Below are 17,185 nucleotides of genomic sequence, written 5' to 3'. Positions count from 1 at the left end.
TTTCTTTGCCTTTTATATATTCTTTGAAGTGAAGAATTATATGGGCCTTACATAGTTTTCTTACATATACATGGATGTTTGCTAAATGGGGTAGGTGTTTACTAAGTAGTGTAGAGTGGATGATAAATGTATGAGTGAATGGATAGGATAATAACATTAATTGTTTAAAGACTACTGAGGGATGCCTGGGTGGCTCAGGGTTGATCCCGAGATCTGGGATCGAGTCTCACATCAGGCTCCCTGCGAGGAGCCTGCTTCTCCCTCTGCCTATGTCTCTGCCTCTGTCTCTCATGAATAAATAAATAAATCTTCTTTTTTTTTTTAATAAATCTTTTTTAAAAAAAGACTATTTGATATAGTAATATGCAGACAGGGTTTTGGAAGATTTTATGTTATAATGCTCAAATACTATGAGATTAAGGGTAGTAGTCTTTATATGGGCAACTGGAATAAAATGATTATTTCATATCTACTAGTTAGCTTTTTATTTTTAATTTTTGGATTAGCTATATATCTTTGAAGGAATTAATATATTTTGAAGGAATTTGAGGCAGGAGAGTATAATGAGCCAACAGTGCAGACTGAGTTTAGACAGATGGGGTATAAATCCAGGGTTTGGGCAAGTTTAAATTTTTTAAAGCCTCAGTCTCCTCTTCTATTAAATGGGGGTAACCATTTTAATTTAGTAGTGTGATAAGGGTTAAATGAGATAATGACTAGACAGCCATTTTTATCACATTTCCTGATGTGGATGGAATAAGCATTCAGTGAATGTTACTATTGTTTTTATGTTAAAAGGGTACTTTACAGTTTAAGCTACTGTTTTAAAACAGAGTGACATGATAAACATCTGCTTCAGTGTTTTAAAGAGTTGAATACATGGGCAGAAATTATTATAGTGGTTACTTTTGAGAAACACTTAAGCTCTTAGAATGATCTTTTTAAAAAAATGTATTTATTCATGAGAGACACAAAGGTAGAGGCAGAAGCACAGACAGAGGGAGAAGTAGGCTCCCTGCAAGGAGCCCGATGGGAGACTCTTGATCCCATACAAGGATCACTCCCTGAGCCTGAGCCGAAGGCAGACTCAACCGCTGAGCCACCCAGGTGTTCCAGAATAATCTTTTTAGATTCTTTTATTTTGTATGGATGGTCATTTTTCTGTTTCCCATGTATTTGAGAAGTGAACATAGGTAAGGAAACAAAAAGGCTTTGTTGCTATAGACATTTTCCTCTTGTCTCTGAGTTTATGAAGTCCTTTTCTCCATTACTCATGGTAAACTATAGTCCTTGAGCATGTAATCCATCATAAAGAGATGGGAGGTATTGTGGCTTTCAAACTAAACTGTTTTGGTGACTACTACTCATATAGTAGGGTAATTTATTTCTATTAAAACATACTTTAAGATGCAGTAATTTGAGCAGTTGTGGTTATGTGTTTTTTTTTGATTGCTTGAATTTATTTCAGTTGTTGCATGACATAGACTGGACTTTGGTCATTTCAGTAAACTGAAAAAAAAAAATATGTAGAGCCTGAACAGTGGTAGAATTCAGTGTGGTACAAATGCTTAAAATCAAATTTGATTTGTTTTGCTACCACTGTTCTAAGTAGTAGCATTTTTTTTTTTAATTTTTATTTATTTATGATAGTCACAGAGAGAGAGAGAGAGAGAGGCAGAGACATAGGCAGAGGGAGAAGCAGGCTCCATGCACCGGGAGCCTGATGTGGGATTCGATCCCGGGTCTCCAGGATCGCACCCTGGGCCAAAGGCAAGTGCCAAACCACTGCGCCACCCAGGGATCCCCTAAGTAGTAGTATTTTGTTCATGTTGCTGTAGTTGAGGCTACTTCAGTGTTTTTAAAATAAATATCTCATTTCAGGAATTTGCAGCTTCTAGAGGGAAAAGGAACATTCTGGGAGAATTATGGAAGTGTGAGAATGAAAATAATTTAAAGCAAAAATTTTTTCTAAAGCTTATGTTATAACTGAATTATATGTATTTTAACAATTAGATATCACTCACCTAAAAAATTAGTCTGAAAAAATGTTTTATTTCCTATTTAAAAACCATTACTGTGGAGACAAAAAAAATTATAAGTGACATCTAAAGCAGTTTGGGGTTCTCTGTATAAGCTTATTTTTGGTTTTCCTAAACATATGCCTTAGTCTTGGTATGAGATAACCCAAGTATGAGCTTTGCACAGTGGCAGTATGGTAGCCAATGAGGTTTATCTGAGATGCAATAATTGCTATTGAAAAATCCAAGTGTGTTGAGAGTGAAGGCTCTGTGTGTGTGTGTGTATGTGTGTATATTGTGGGAGGATGGTAGTTTTTTTTTTTTTTTTTTAAATTTTTATTTATTTATGACAGTCACACAGAGAGAGAGGGGCAGAGACACAGGCAGAGGGAGAAGCAGGCTTCATGCACCGGGAGCCCGACGTGGGATTCGATCCCGGGTCTCCAGGATCGCGCCCTGGGCCAAAGGCAGGCGCCAAACCGCTGCGCCACCCAGGGATCCCAGGATGGTAGTTTAAAGAAGAGAGTGTAGTTGTAGATGCAGCTGGAGAGATAGGTTGGAACCAGGATTTTGTTAGGTTTATTTACTTATTTATTTTTTAAAAATATTCTATTTATTCATGAAACACAGAGGTAGAGAGAGAGAGAGAGAGAGAGAGAGAAGCAGAGACACAGGCAGAGGGAGAAGCAGGCTCCATACAGGGAGCCTGACGTGGTACTCCTGGGTCTCCAGGATCAGGCCCTGGGCTGAAGGCCGTGCTAAACCGCTGAGCCACCAGGGCTGCCCTATTTGTTAGGTTTAGATATGAGTCCTGAAAGAGACAAATCATAATTATCTAGGACCAAATGAAGCAGTATTGGTCTGAGCGTGAACTTGAGCTGAGCTCTTGTTCTCATTTGAGCATAGAACTCTCCTTGAGCAAAGAAATCTTGAAGATATTACTTGGATCATTCTGTATAGGGTAACAATACTGGATCAGTTCAGTACATATAGCAAGAAGATGCTGAATTCAATTTTGAATATATGTAAACTCAAAATAAGAGCAGTATTTTCAAGCATTGCTTAAAGCTGTTCGTACTTTCTTTAGATGTAACCTGACTTTTTTTTTTTTTTTTTTTTTTTAAGATTTTATTTAATTGACAGCACAAGTAAGCAGAGTGGCAGGCAGAGGCACAGGGAGAGGGAGAAGCAGGCTTCCTGCTGAGCAGAGAGCCTGATGTGGGACTTGATCCCAGGGCCCTGGGATCATGACCTAGGCAGATATTCAACTGACTGAAGCCACCCAAGCACCCATAACCTGACATTTTAAAAGTCCTAGAAATTTCTGATTTATATTAAGAAGATTTTTAAAAAACCTATATTTCAAGATTATGGCTAAGAGTAATTAAACTTGTGGTATAGCTTCTAGGAATTTATTTATTTTTTATAAACGTTTTATTTACTTATTTGAGACGGAGACAGCATGAGCATGGGGGAGAAGGAGAAAGTAGGCTCCCTGCTGAGCAGGGAGCCTGACTTGGGGCTCTATCCCAGGACTCTGGGATATGAACTGAGCCAACAGCAGATACATAACTGATTGAGTCACCCAAGTGCCCTGCTTCTAGGAATTTATAATGAAAACTGGGTCAGTTGATTTCTCTTTTCTTTCTTTCTTTCTTTCTTTCTTTCTTTCTTTCTTTCTTTCTTTCTTTCTTTCTTTCTTTCATTTCTTGTTATTTTTGAAGAAAAATTAGCTGCTCTGAACCTCTATATTAATGTTGAGTGTGGAGTAAAAGTAATAGCTTACATTGATTCAGTGCTCATTATTTACTAGGAAGGATGCTAACATATTATCACATTTAGTTTTTAACTTTATGATGATAAATATTATTTTCCCTATTGTATACATGCAGAATTAAGGCCTGGAGAAATTACATGATTTGCCTGAGGTCACAACTAAAAATATGTGGTGCCTGAACTTATACTCTGTTTTTTCTTTCTTTCTTTTCTTTTTTAAAGATTTTATTTATGTATTCATGAGAGACACAGAGAGAGAGGCAGAGACATAGAGGGAGAAGCAGGCTCCTCATAGGGAGCCTGATGTGGGACTCCATCCCCAGACCCTGTATCACGCCCTGAGCCAAAGGCAGATGCCCAACCACTGAGCAACCCACGCATCACTATACACTGGTTTTTCTGTCTGAAATTTGTATATTGCCTTCATGCTTGAATGGTTTAGTTTGATATATACCATTCTAGGTTACAACCCCCCACTGCCCCTTTTAGTACTTAGAAGATACAATTTCACTGATTCCAGGCTTCCATTGTTGCTTTTGAAAAGTTAACTGTCTTTTCTTTGTAGATATTATAGTATTTATCTCTATTGCCTTTAGCATTCTTCAGTTTTACTACATTGTCTCTAGGTGTGGACTTATTTTTATTTATTTTGAAATAGAGAGTTATTGTCTTTCATAGACTTTGGAAATTTCTTAGTTATTATAGCCTGAATATTAACTTTTTTTTTTTTCTTCTGGAATTCATAATAGACATACCATGGACCGTTTCTTTTATTCTCTCATTTCTTTGCTTTTTTTTGTCTCTATAAGCTGCATTCTGGGCACTTTCTTCAGCTCTGTCTTCTGGTTTCTTTTTTTCTTTTTTTTTTAAAGATTTTATTTATTTATTCATGAGAGACACACAGAGAGGCAGAGACATAGGCAGAGGGAGAAGCAGGCTCCTTGCAGGGAGCCCAATGTGGTACTCTCGATCCTGATACCCAGGATCACCACCCTGAGCTGAAGGCAGAGGCTCAACCTCTGAGCCACCTAGGTGTCCCTATCTTCTGGTTTCTTGATTCTTTTTTCATCTATGTCTAATGTGCTATTTCCATATTAGTCCATTGAGCTTTTAATTTCAATGATTATATACTTTTTATTTTTATTTTCATTTTTTTATAAACATTTTTTATTGGTGTTCAATTTGCCAACATATAGAATAACACCCAGATTATATACTTTTTAAAGCTAGAAGTTTGTTTTAAGTCTTTTTTATATCTGCTTGTTCATTTTTTAAAGTGTCTTTTTCTGTGCTCTTAAGTAGATGTATTTTATAGTAAATAATAGATTATGTGTTTTAGATAATATTCTGTTATATGTTGTAACATTTGACTCTCGTGGCAGACTATATCTTTTCTGTATTTTGAAGTTTTAGATAATAACTTCAGTGGAAATAGTACGAGGCTTGGGAAAAGAATATATGCTGTACTCTTTTTTTTTTTTTTCCCCTGAGGAGTGCCTCTGGAGAACTGATGAATGAATAAACAGATTTTAGTATATCCATATAGTGAGATACTTACTCAGTAATAAACATATAATTACTGACATACAACAACACGGTTGAATCTCAGAAGCTTTATTCTAAATGAAAGAAGTCAACACCAGCATACATACTGAGTGATTCTATTTATGTCACGTTCTAAAACAGACATAACAATGATATGTGAATGGAAGAATACATCATGGGGGTAAAGATTGACTGCAAAGTGACAGGAAGGAATTTTCTGGAGTGACGGAGATGTTCTATATCCACAGTGTTGGTAGATATGCAATTGTATACATTTTTCAAAAGAAGTCAAATTGTGAAAAAATTAGTGAATTTCATTGTAAAAAATTTCTCTCAATAAAACCAATTTAAAAAAAGCAGTTAAGGGGCACATGAGTGGCACAATCAGTTAAGCATCTGACTCTTGGTTTCAGGACAGGTCATGATCTCAGGGTTGTGAGATCTAGCCTTCTGTTGGGTTCCACTGTCAGCATGGAGTCTGCTTGAGAGTCTCTCTCCTTATCTCTCTGCCTCTCCCACTCATGCACATGCTTTCTCTCTCTCAAATAAATAAAGATTTAAGTAAATCTTAAAAAAAAAAATGGAAAAAGCAGGCAAAACTCATCAATGGTAACAGAAGTCAGAATAGTAATTGGCCTTGAGGGGAAGTACTGCCTAGGAGGGGACATGAAGGATCCTTCCAGAGTGCTGGAAATGTTATGTATTGTGATGTGGGTGTTACTTAGATGCACCAGTGTTAAAATTCATTGAGCTGTACATTTAAGACTTATATACTCGTATACATTATATACTTCAATTAGAAAATACAAAAGAAAAAATACTCTAGAAAAATATTAAAGTGCAAAGTTGAGGAAATCTTGAAGGAAGTAGAGCCAGAGGACAAAGAGATGGAAAATAGGAGAGAAAAGGTAAGAAAATTAGAGGACCATCCTAGGAAGTCCAACATCTGAAAAAAAGGTGTTTCAGAAAGAGAGAACAGAAAAAAATGGAGAGAAATAATCAATGAAATAACTCAGACATTTTCCTAAAATTACAGACATTAATTTCTATATTGAAAGAGTCCCAAGTAGACCCATTTCACAAATATCACCAACAATTTTTGAAAGCTTGTTTCAAAGAGAAGAACCTACAAACTTTCAGAAAGGGGAAAAAACAGGTGATATATAAAGGATCAGGAATTTGAATGACATCAGTTTTCCAGTTCATTGAAACCTAGAAGATAATAGAGCAGTACCTTCAAAATTCTGAAGGAAAATTATTTCCAACCTAGGATTCAGTAGTCAATCAAACTATCACTAAAGTATGAAGGTAAGATAAAGTGTTAAAACCTCTACCTCCCATATATGGGAAATGTATTCCATCAAAGTAAGGGAGCAAACCAAGAAAGAAAAAGACATACACAAGAGAGTGGACACCCAGGACTCCAACATGGCGTCGCCTGTACCAGTGAAGGAAAAGAAGCTCATGGAGGTGAAGCTAGGAGAGCTGCCAGGCTGGATACTGATGCAGGATTTCACCCCTAAGGGCATTGCTGGAGCATTTCAAAGAGGTTACTACCGGTATTACAACAAGTATATCAATGTGAAGAAAGGGGGCGTTGCTGGAATTTCTATGGTGCTGGCTGCTTATGTGCTTTTCAACTACTGTCGTTCTTATAAGGAGCTCAAACATGAACGGCTACGCAAGTACCACTGAAGAGGGCCCAGTGTGGAAGCACTATTGGCATTCCTGACCATGACTTTTGCCTGGCATCCTTGAATCCTTCCATTGCTTAATTCACAATTAATGTCCAATAAAAGTCGACTGGTACTGGGCGGGGGGGGGGGGGGGGGGGGGGGAAGCAAAGGGACTCCTCAGGGTGAAAGTTGATACCAAGTTGAATAGCCTTGGAAAGTAGATACAGTGTCTTCTTTAGAGCAAAGGTTAGGCTTGCTTACAGCCTTGGAAGAAAGCGATTGTATCTTCCTTTGGAACAAAGTTCCTTTGGTTCAATATGATAGCTTGGGTTTCCTAAACTAAGAATTCCTCTCCTGTAATGCAAGCTACTGTATGTGCAGATGTCAGGTGGCCCATTATGTAATGCCTTGTGGGAACTGGGACTTGGGGAACTGGTGCCCCTTCCTTCCCTATACCTTGGGTTGTCTTCTGAAAGTTTTATAGTTTTAACTTATGTTTTGGTCAATAATTCATTTTGAGATAATTTTTTGTATATGATGTGATGTAAGAGTTGAGATTCAGTTTTTTTTTTCCTTCATATGGCTCTCTGGTTGTTTCAGCACCCTTTTTTGAAAAAAAAAAATTGACCTTGTTGACCTGCCTTGACAACTTTGTCAGAAATTAATTGGCCATATATGTGTGGATCTGTTTCTGGACTAATTTGTTCCATTGGTTTGTGGGTCTGTCTGTATGCGAATCCCATGCTGTCTTGATTGCTGCAACTTTATAGTAAATCTTAGAATCAGAATGAGTTGTCTTTTGCTAAACCATTTGACTATTCTACGCCCTTTATATTTCAAAGAAATTTTGAAACCATTTTTACAGGGAAGGATGTTGGAATTTTGATTGGGATTGTATTGACTCTCTAGATCACTTTCAAGAGAATTGATATCTTACTCATATTGAATGTGTCAGTTCATAAATGTGTGCACACACATGTATATCCATTAATTTAGGTCATCTTTAACTTCTCTTAGCAGTTTTTGGTAGTTTTCAGTGTTCAGATCTTGTATGTATTTGGTTAAATTTATCCCTGAGTATTTAATGTTTTTTAGTGATTTCATTGTTTTGATTTTTGTTTTCAATTGTTTATTATTAGTATGTAGAAATGCAATAGATTTTTTTTTGCAATTGATTTTTTATATTGACTTTGTGTCCTACAACATAATAACTTTTGAATAACAAAATTTTGAGTTACAAAACTCACTTACTAGTTCTAGTAGCTATTGTAGATTCCCTGGGATTTTCTCCATTAACAATCATGTTGTATAATAATAAAAGCAACTTCTTTTCCAATCTGTATGCTTTTATTTTTTTTTTTCTTTATTGCACTAGTTAGAACTTCTAGTTCTAATGTTGAATAGGGGCGATGAAAGCAAATATATTGGTCTTGTTCTTTCTTGATATTGGGGGTGAGCATTCACTCTTTTACAGTAAATAAGATTTTAGCTAGGGTGTTTTAGGTACCCTTTAATGGGTTGAGGAAATTGTCTTCTATTATTAGTTTGCTAAGAGTTCTTATGAATGGAGTTGACATTTTGTCAGTTTTTTATGTATCTATTGAGATCATATATTTCAGTCTTTAAAAATCTGTTTTTAATTTTTTTTAATTTTTAATTTTTTAAAGATTTATTTATTAGAGAGTGCACAAGAGAGAGCATGCGAGAGAGTACCAGCGGAGGTTGGGGTGGGGTGGGCAGAGGAAGAGGGAGAAGCAGGTCTTTGTTGAGCAGGGAGCCGATACAGGGCTTGATCCTGGGACTCCAGGATTATGATGTGAGTCCAAGGCAGATAGATACTTAACAGACTGACCACCCAAGTGGCCCTGATGGGAAGATTTTAAATTACAAGTTGAGTATCACTGATATAAGACTATTCAGATTAATCAGTCTATTTTCTTCTTGAGTAAGCTTTGATATTTTGTGATCTTTATATAATTTGCCCATTTCATTAAGTCCTCTTTGACTTTTAATATCTCTAAAGCTTGTAGTGCTAACTTCTCATTCATTACTGATTTTGTTAATTTGTGTTTTCTTTCCCTTTCCCGGTCAATATTACTAGAGGTTATTTTATTATTTTATTTTTATTTATTTTTAGTTTAAAGATTTTATTTATTCATGAGAACACAGAGAGAGAGAGAGGCAGAGGCCTAGGCAGAGAGAGAAGCAGGCTCCATGCAGGGAGCCCGATGCGGGACTCGATCCCAAATCCTAAGATCATCACCTGAGCCAAGGAGGGGCAGGTGCTCAATCACTGAGCCACCCAGGTGTCCCAAGGTGTTTTTATTTTAATGATGTTTCTAAAGAGCCAGTTTGGCTACATTGAAAATTTCTCTTCTGTTTCTACTTCATTGATTTTTTTTTTCTCTTAACTTTATTATGTTCTACTCTTTAGGGTTTAATTTGTATTTTCCCAGGTTTCTTAAAAAGAGTTTTAAAAAAGATTTTATATATGCATTTGTGAGAGAGAGCATGAGCAGAGGGGAGAGGCAGAAGGAGAGGGAGAAGCAGACTCCCCACTGAGCAGGGAGCCCTACTCTGGCAATCCCAGGACCTGGAGATCATGACCTGAGCCAAAGACAGATGCTCAACCATCTGAACCACACGGGCAACCTTTCTCAGATTCTTATGCTAGAAGCTGAAAGCAGGAGTCCGCAAACGATAATCTGGGGACCACATCTAGCCTGCTACTTGTTTTGGAGTGGCCTATGAACTGAGAACGGTTTTTGCATTCTTTAAGTGGTTAAAAAAGTCAAAAGAAGGGATGCCTTGGTGGCTCAGCGGTTGAGCACCTGCCCCTGGCTCAGGGCGTGATCCGCCGTCTCAGGATCGAGTCCCACATCGGGCTCTCTCCCTGGAACGTGCTTCTCCCTCTGCCTACGTCTCTGCCTTTCTCTTTCTGTGTCTTTCATTAATAAATAAGTAAAATCTTAAAAAAAAAAAGTCAAAAGAATACTATTTTGTGATGTGGAAATTAAATGAAGTTCATTTATCAGTGTCCATAAATAAAGGTTTATTGGAACATAGCCATACTCATTTGTTTACATATTATTTATGGCTACTTTTGTGAGTTTGCATAGTTGGGACTGAGATGTGGCATTCTTAGTGTTCTGCACTGCTGCTTGGTGCAGTATAATCACTGTTTTAAGTACCTTTGATATCATTATCCTGTGAGATTTTCCTTTATTACCAGCATATATCCATCATGTTGAAACAAGAAAAGCTGAGAAAAATGGACTTGACATATTATAGTTCTAAAGTACATTAGAGTTTGAATTATCAAAGTAGATGATAGCACTGATTATTATTCAATGATACTATAGTTGTGCTAAAGAAATACAGTATACACAGATATTACCAGACTAATCACTCATCACAGTATTCCCAACACATGGGAAAACAATGGTCAGAAAAATCAGAAAATTTAAAAAGGAATATCTTATAGCAGAATTTCTTCACAAAATTATTAACAGTGAAAATCAAGCTGCACCCAGGTTAAGTTTCTGAGTGTCTCATTTGTTAGTTAAGTAAGGAAGTTGTTTACTGATGGTGCCTTAACTAAATCGTATTTGATTGTAGTAGCCAAAGAAATGTGTCTGGAGAAAATAAACTTGTTTAAAGCTATTAGTCTTTTTGGGATGCCTGGGTGGCTCAGTGGTTGGGTGCCTGCCTTTGGCTCAGGTCGTGATCCTGGGGTCAAGTCCCTCATAGGGCTCTCTGCAGGGTGCCTGCTTCTCCCTCTGCCTGTGTCTCTGCCTCTTTCTCTAAGCCTGTGTCTTTCATGAATAAATAAATAAATCTTAAAAAAAAAAAAGCCATTAGCCTTTTGGCGAGAACAGTTGCTGGAAGAGTTGAGAACATTAATAATCAATTAAAAAACAAAGCAAATGATTTTGAGTGGTTTTCCTTGGCTTTTGTGGATTGACAGAAGTTACCACTACAGCTCATTTGGTGTTATTCATGAAGTCAATTCTAAGTTTGACGTTTTTGAAGAATTAGTTTTAAAGACAATGCTCATGGAATAACTACAGGGAAAAATATTTTCAAAAAGTTAAAACAACAACAACAAAAAACAACAACAACAACAAAAAAAACAAAAAAAAAAGTTCAGAAAATACTAATTTTGTATAACCTGAGGTGGGATCTGCTCAGATTTAGTATAAGTGATGGTGGTAAAAATAGGTATAGAGGAGAAAAAGGCTTAGGTGAACAAATTTACAAAACTGAAATTGTAAAGTGAAATTACAGTTGTGAATTTTAAGTACTTATTTATCAGGTTTTTTACAGAGAATATTTGAGTATATCATGCAATATAGAACTAGTTAGTAGCTTCTCAAGACTCAAAGAGTATTGCTCTTGTGAACTTAATCTTTGTCAGTTCCTTGAATTTTTGTCAGAAATAGAAGCTGAATATCCTGACTTGACCTACCACACTGAAGTGGCTTAGTAGTGGTATACTTTTATTTTAGTCTTTTTAGCTTACGGCTGAATTGAGATTTTTTGAATGAGAGGAACTCTTCTTAGCCACTGTTAGTGAGCCCTGAATGGCTTTGGAAATCAGTTTTTGCTTCAGACTTGTTAATGTATCTTAATGTATTAAACCTAACATTACAAGCAAAACATTGGTTATATGTAAAACTAAAAGTTATTTTGTTGTTTGAATCACAAGTAATAAATATTAAGCTGTTTTATGTAGCTTTCCTTCCAGTTGTCAGAAGTGAAGGTAAAGAAGGGACATCCCTGTTCCTACTCAGATTTGCGGTATAGTTTCTGAGCTCCATTTCAGCAGCCTTTCGGAGACTTTGGTGTAAATGGAAAGGAAATTACCATAATTCAAAATCTGTTTAACTGTGCATTTGAGGCACTTGCTCCTTAACCTTTAATTGGAAGTGATTAATCCGCAGTGTAAGGACGTGCCAAAAGACAAATATTAAGAGAAGAATAAAGTCTGTAGGTATCTTCCAAATAATAAATAATGCTGAATCAAAATCATGTATGTGATGGCACGTTTCTGGGTGAAGACATTTTCAAACATGAAATACATAAAATCTTATTAAAAAGCAGTGCTACCCTATGAATGTTTGCAACTAATTTTGATGATAGAGAACACTAATTTTGAATCTTAACTAAGTGAAATATTAGCCCCTCCTCCCAAAAGAGTTTTGTTCGTACCAGGAGACGAGCTTTACAAAAAGTTTTACTCAGTGATTATTATTAGAATGTTTTGAATTTTATCAATAAAAATTATGGAAACTTTTGTCTTCTCATATAAGTACTTATGTAATATCCTCAATTTGGTCTGTTTGCCCTTAAAGCCTAAAATATTTACTGTATGATCCTTTGTAGAAAGAGTTTTCTGATCCCTGTTTTACATTAAGATATTTTTATCTGCATAGTTGTGTAGCTGCACATATTAGCAGAATTAATGCTTTAAGGTCACACTTTAAAAGAAAATAATATATGGAACTGCTTTGTTTCTACTGGATTTATTAACTACAGCTCATTCACTGTAATAAGACTTTATTGCTTAGTGTTAATGTTCTGATTTGAACAAGAGGTTTTCTGTGGTTTCCATGTGGATAAATCTACTGAAGTTTCTAAGTGTGCAAAAGTAGTGTACACTTGCTGTGATATGATTCTCAAATAACATAGACACTGCCTTCAAGGAACTAATGCTAGGTGAAAAGACAAACAATATGTCAGAACACCTAAAGGAAACTGCTTTATTTTCAAGGATCTACTGGAGTCCTTTGAAATGCCTAGAACTAGATGTGCTTAATTTTGAAGAAGAGTTTTTGAACCCTTTAAGAATAGAGAAGAGGTAGAGAGGAAGGGCGTAGCAACACCAAAATTTAATTCCCTTTAGACAGGCATGGAAAAATATTTTTTAAAATTTAAATTCAATTAATTAATATATAGTATATAGTTTCAGAGGTAGAGCTTAGTGATTCATCCGTTGTATATAACACCCAGTGCTCATTACATCACATGTCCTCCTTAATGCCCATCACTCGGTTTCCCCATCCTCCCACCACTACCCCCCGCCCTTCCAGTAACCCTCAGTTTGTCTCCTTTGGTTAAGCTTCTTATGGTTTGTCTCCCTTTCTGATTGTATCTTGTTTTATTTTTCCCTCCCTTCCTCTGTGCTCCTTGTTTTGTTTTTTAAATTCCAAATATGAGTGAAATCATATAATTGTCTTTCTCTGATTGACTTATTTTGCTTAGCACAATACCCTCTAGTTAATACCGATGTCGTTGCAAATGGCAAGATTTCATTTTTTTAAATAAGATTTTATTTATTTATTCATGAGAAAGAGAGGGAGAGAGAGAGGCAGAGACACAGGCAGAGGGAGAAGCTCCCCGGTCTCCAGGATCATGCCCTGGGCTGAAGGCGGCGCTAAACCGCTGAGCCACCCGGGCTGCCTGATTGCATTTTTTTGATGGTGAAGTGATGTTCCATTGTGTGTGTATGGAATACCACATCTTCTTTATCTATTCATCTGTCAGTGGACATCTGGACCTTTTCCATAGTTTGGCTATTATGGACATTGCTGCTATAAACACTGGGGTGCAGGTGCCCCTTCGGATCACTACATTTGTATCTTTGTGGTATATACCTAGTAGTGCAATTGCTGGGTTATAGGGTAGTTCTTTTTTTTTACTTTTTGAGGAACTTTGATATTGTTTTCCAGAGTGGCTGTACCACCTTGCATTCCCACCAACAGTGTATGAGGGTTCCCCTTTCTTTGCATCCTCATCAACATTTGTTTCCTGTTTTGTTAATTTTAGCCATTCTGACTGCTGTAAAGTGGTATCTCATTGTGGTTTTGATTTGTATTTCCTTGATGCCAAGTGGTGTTGAGCAGTCTTTCATGTGTCTGTTGGCCATTTGTATGTCTTCTTTGGAGAAGTGTCTGCTGATGTCTGCTGTGTGTTTCTTGACTGGATTAAGCATGGAGAAATATTTTAATTTTCTTTACTAAGTAGATTTATTGGTTTACTGTTCTGGGAAATAAGAGTAGAGCAGTTTGGCCTCTTCCTGGATGTCATTCTTCCTACTCTTTAAAGTCTTGGATGGAAAGTTTCTTTGCATAGAAGCCTTGGGTGATTCTTGGATGAGTTTGGGAAGCCAGGAAGAAAAGCCAGAATTACTGAGCTGGAGGGCTTTGGTGGAAACCAGAGGTTCAGATGATACTCTTCATAGCATCTGTGGAAGGGAAAAGATCAATGATAGTATTTGCATAGATGGAAAGCAATAGAGAATGACAAAATCATAGAAGATTACAGGTTGAACAAAAAGGGCTCAGGTAGTTGAATTCACAGATTTTTGCTTAGATTTAACTTGTATGAGACAAATATATATAAATGATGCACGGACAACTATAGGCTGTTCCTTTAAAATGTATTCCTTAAGTATGACTTTTGGTTTGGGGGGCCAAAATGTTTTAGAACTAATTTCTCCATTTTTTTTTCCAGTGGAAAAAATAGAATATGATATTCATATATTTCTACATTGTTAAGAATAAATTGAATAAAATCAAGTTTATCATTATTACAGCTTATGGTAATTATAAATGAGCAAGGAAAACTAGTGTCCAATTTATATACCTTTAACATAAACCAATAGTTCAGAGTTGTGTAATTTTTCTCTGTGTGATCTCCGTAGGTGTTCTTTTGTGATCTCTGTACTTCCAGAATTAGAAACTTTGTTCAATAGTATAAGATGCATTCAGATAACCTCAAAGAAAGAACCATTTTGACTCTGAAAGTAGTTTATAAGCAGATATTTTAAAGAATAAAAAAATGTTCTAAAGTTGGTGCTGAAAACTTAATAAGGCATTATGTATTCAGTGTAGGTCTCTGCAAGAAGATGAATTTGGCTGAGATTTGTGACAATGCAAAGAAAGGAAGAGAATATGCACTTCTTGGGAACTATGACTCATCAATGGTATATTACCAGGGGGTGATACAGCAGATTCAGAGACATTGCCAGTCAGTCAGAGACCCAGCTGTCAAAGGCAAATGGCAACAGGTAAGACACAGTCAAGTATTCAGTTATTGAGGGCAGTAATTTATTATACTTGAGAGACTAGAGTTGGAAAATTAGAGATTATGTAAATAGTTCTTATTTGTCCAAATACTGAAATGTATTTAAAATGTACTCTGAATATTTTATCTTGCCCAGTTAATATTTTATATATTTTTGATAGCTTTCATGAGACATATTTTGAGATATTTAATTATAATTATAATTTACTTTAAATTTTTAAGTTTCATGATCAGCCCAGTTGTATATAATGACAGATTTTTGATATAAGGTATTTCTACTCACCCTTTCCCTTTTCAGTGTTACATGTAATTTTGACCTATTTCATAAAACTTTTAAGAAAGTTTCCTCTTCTTTTGAAAGACTCCCTACAAATACAAAGGTCAATAATCTAATAAAACTAATATATTTGCTGTGTCTTTTGACTGTACAACTTGATTATATAATAGTACAGTTAATAAAAATATGAATTAGAATTTCCCCACTTATTAAAACTTAAAATCCTTTTAAAATTAAAAGTACAAAGTGAAGCATTTCTTTGAAGTTTCCATTTAATGTACTAATGCCTTTCAAGTGTTTCTTTTAATTTTTCCATGTCAGAAATTGATGTTTCACTTAAGTTTTCAGGGTAAATTTGGCTTATTTTCTGACTTAAGCATTACCAAATTATGTTGAGTGAGGACAATATACTTGCTTTCACTCAAGTTGAATTTTTAGTTGTGTTTTTCTATATTGTATACTAGCCATAGGCAAGAGTGGTTTATTAATCTAGCATGGAAATATTTTTGACAATTTCTTAATTGTGTTAAATAGTGACCATTTGTATTCAGATATTTCTACTATGTTTATTTTTAGTAGGTTCTATAATTTCATTTCTCCAAGTATGTAATTGCATATATTAGCAGTTGAATTTTACCTAAGTTTTTCTTGTCTCTGCTTTACAATAAAGTGTGCTTTCTGGTTAAAAACAAATTAAAATTGTTAAAGTGAATTTATAAATGTAATTTTCAATCTGTTATCTGTTTGCCTTTAAAATTAGTTTGATCTCAAAGTTTAAAAACAAGGATTTCTATATAGTAGGTACTCAGTGAGGTTTTTTATTTTTTATTTTATTTTTAAGATTTTATTTATTTATCCATGAGAGACACACACAGAGAGAGGCAGAGACATAGGCAGGAGGGAGAAGCAGACTCCCTCTAGGGAGCCCGATGTGGGACTTAATCCCAGGACCCCAAGATCTTGACCTGAGCCAAAGGCAGATGCTTAACCACTGAGTCACCCAGGTGCCCCTCAGTGAAGTTTTTTAAATATGGGAAAAATCTTGCCTTTGAACTCAAAGTGAACTTTATTCAGCAACTGGAAGAATTTAAGTCCAGAAAAATTCAGATTTTAGGTGAAGGAGAATTTAAATAAAAATTGGAAGTGGGTAAACCTTAGTAATCTGCCACTTCAGATTTTCAGATGCTCATGACAGGCATTTCATACTTAGTGATATGAGAAGTAGAAAATTCTGGTGAAAATTTTGGCTGGTAATTTTCTGAAAGCTATTTACAAATATGTTAAAAGGGTTTAGCATAACATTTTAGATATCTGTGAATGGTTAACTTGTTACTGAACTTGTTTTAAATACATTAATGATCATCACATTCATTGGTAGAAATTAGTTCATTATGAAAATATATTAACTACTTCCCCTAAAAAAAGGTATGTAATGTATTTTTTCAATCTAGTTCCCGCCCTCCTAAATTACTTTAAATAGTATTTTTTTTTTTTAAAGATTTTATTTATTTATTCATGAGAATACACAGAGAGGAAAGAGAGAGAGGCAGAGACACAGGCAGAGGGAGAAGCATGCTCCATGCAGGGAGCCTGACACGGGACTCGATCCTAGGTTTCCAGGATCAAGCCCTGGGCTGAAGGCTGTGCTAAACCGCTGAGCCACCTGGGCTGCCCCAGTACTTTGTCTTTTAATGTTTTAATGACTCAAAAAAAAAAAAATAGTTTTAATGACTCACTTTGCATACTTTGAGAAAATGTACATTATTATTATTATTATTATTATTTTTAATTTAAGACTTAGCACA

General features: G+C 35.7%; 2 protein-coding genes across 14 annotated transcripts in view; both read left to right on the top strand.

The window, feature by feature from the left end:
• KATNAL1 (katanin catalytic subunit A1 like 1) overlaps positions 1-17,185 on the top strand; it is a 77,477-nt gene that overhangs the window by 6,531 nt on the left and 53,761 nt on the right. For 7 of the 13 annotated variants that reach the window (XM_041767789.1, XM_041767787.1, XM_041767794.1 and 4 more), the window contains one exon: positions 14,906-15,086. In XM_041767789.1, coding sequence (XP_041623723.1) covers positions 14,925-15,086 — 162 coding nt within the window. In that variant the 5' untranslated portion in view covers positions 14,906-14,924. The remainder of the gene's footprint in view (positions 1-14,905; positions 15,087-17,185) is intronic. The other 6 variants (XM_041767795.1, XM_041767788.1, XM_041767798.1 and 3 more) reach the window with 1 other exon arrangement.
• LOC121497948 (ATP synthase subunit f, mitochondrial-like) lies at positions 6,308-7,132 on the top strand. The gene has a single exon (XM_041767799.1). The coding sequence runs from the start codon at positions 6,690-6,692 to the stop codon at positions 7,032-7,034; it is 345 nt and encodes a 114-aa protein (XP_041623733.1). The 5' UTR covers positions 6,308-6,689; the 3' UTR covers positions 7,035-7,132.

The sequence above is a fragment of the Vulpes lagopus genome, chromosome 8, assembly GCF_018345385.1.
Source record: "Vulpes lagopus strain Blue_001 chromosome 8, ASM1834538v1, whole genome shotgun sequence".
Taxonomy (NCBI): Eukaryota; Metazoa; Chordata; class Mammalia; order Carnivora; family Canidae; genus Vulpes; species Vulpes lagopus.
This window is presented reverse-complemented; position numbering and strand designations above follow the sequence as displayed.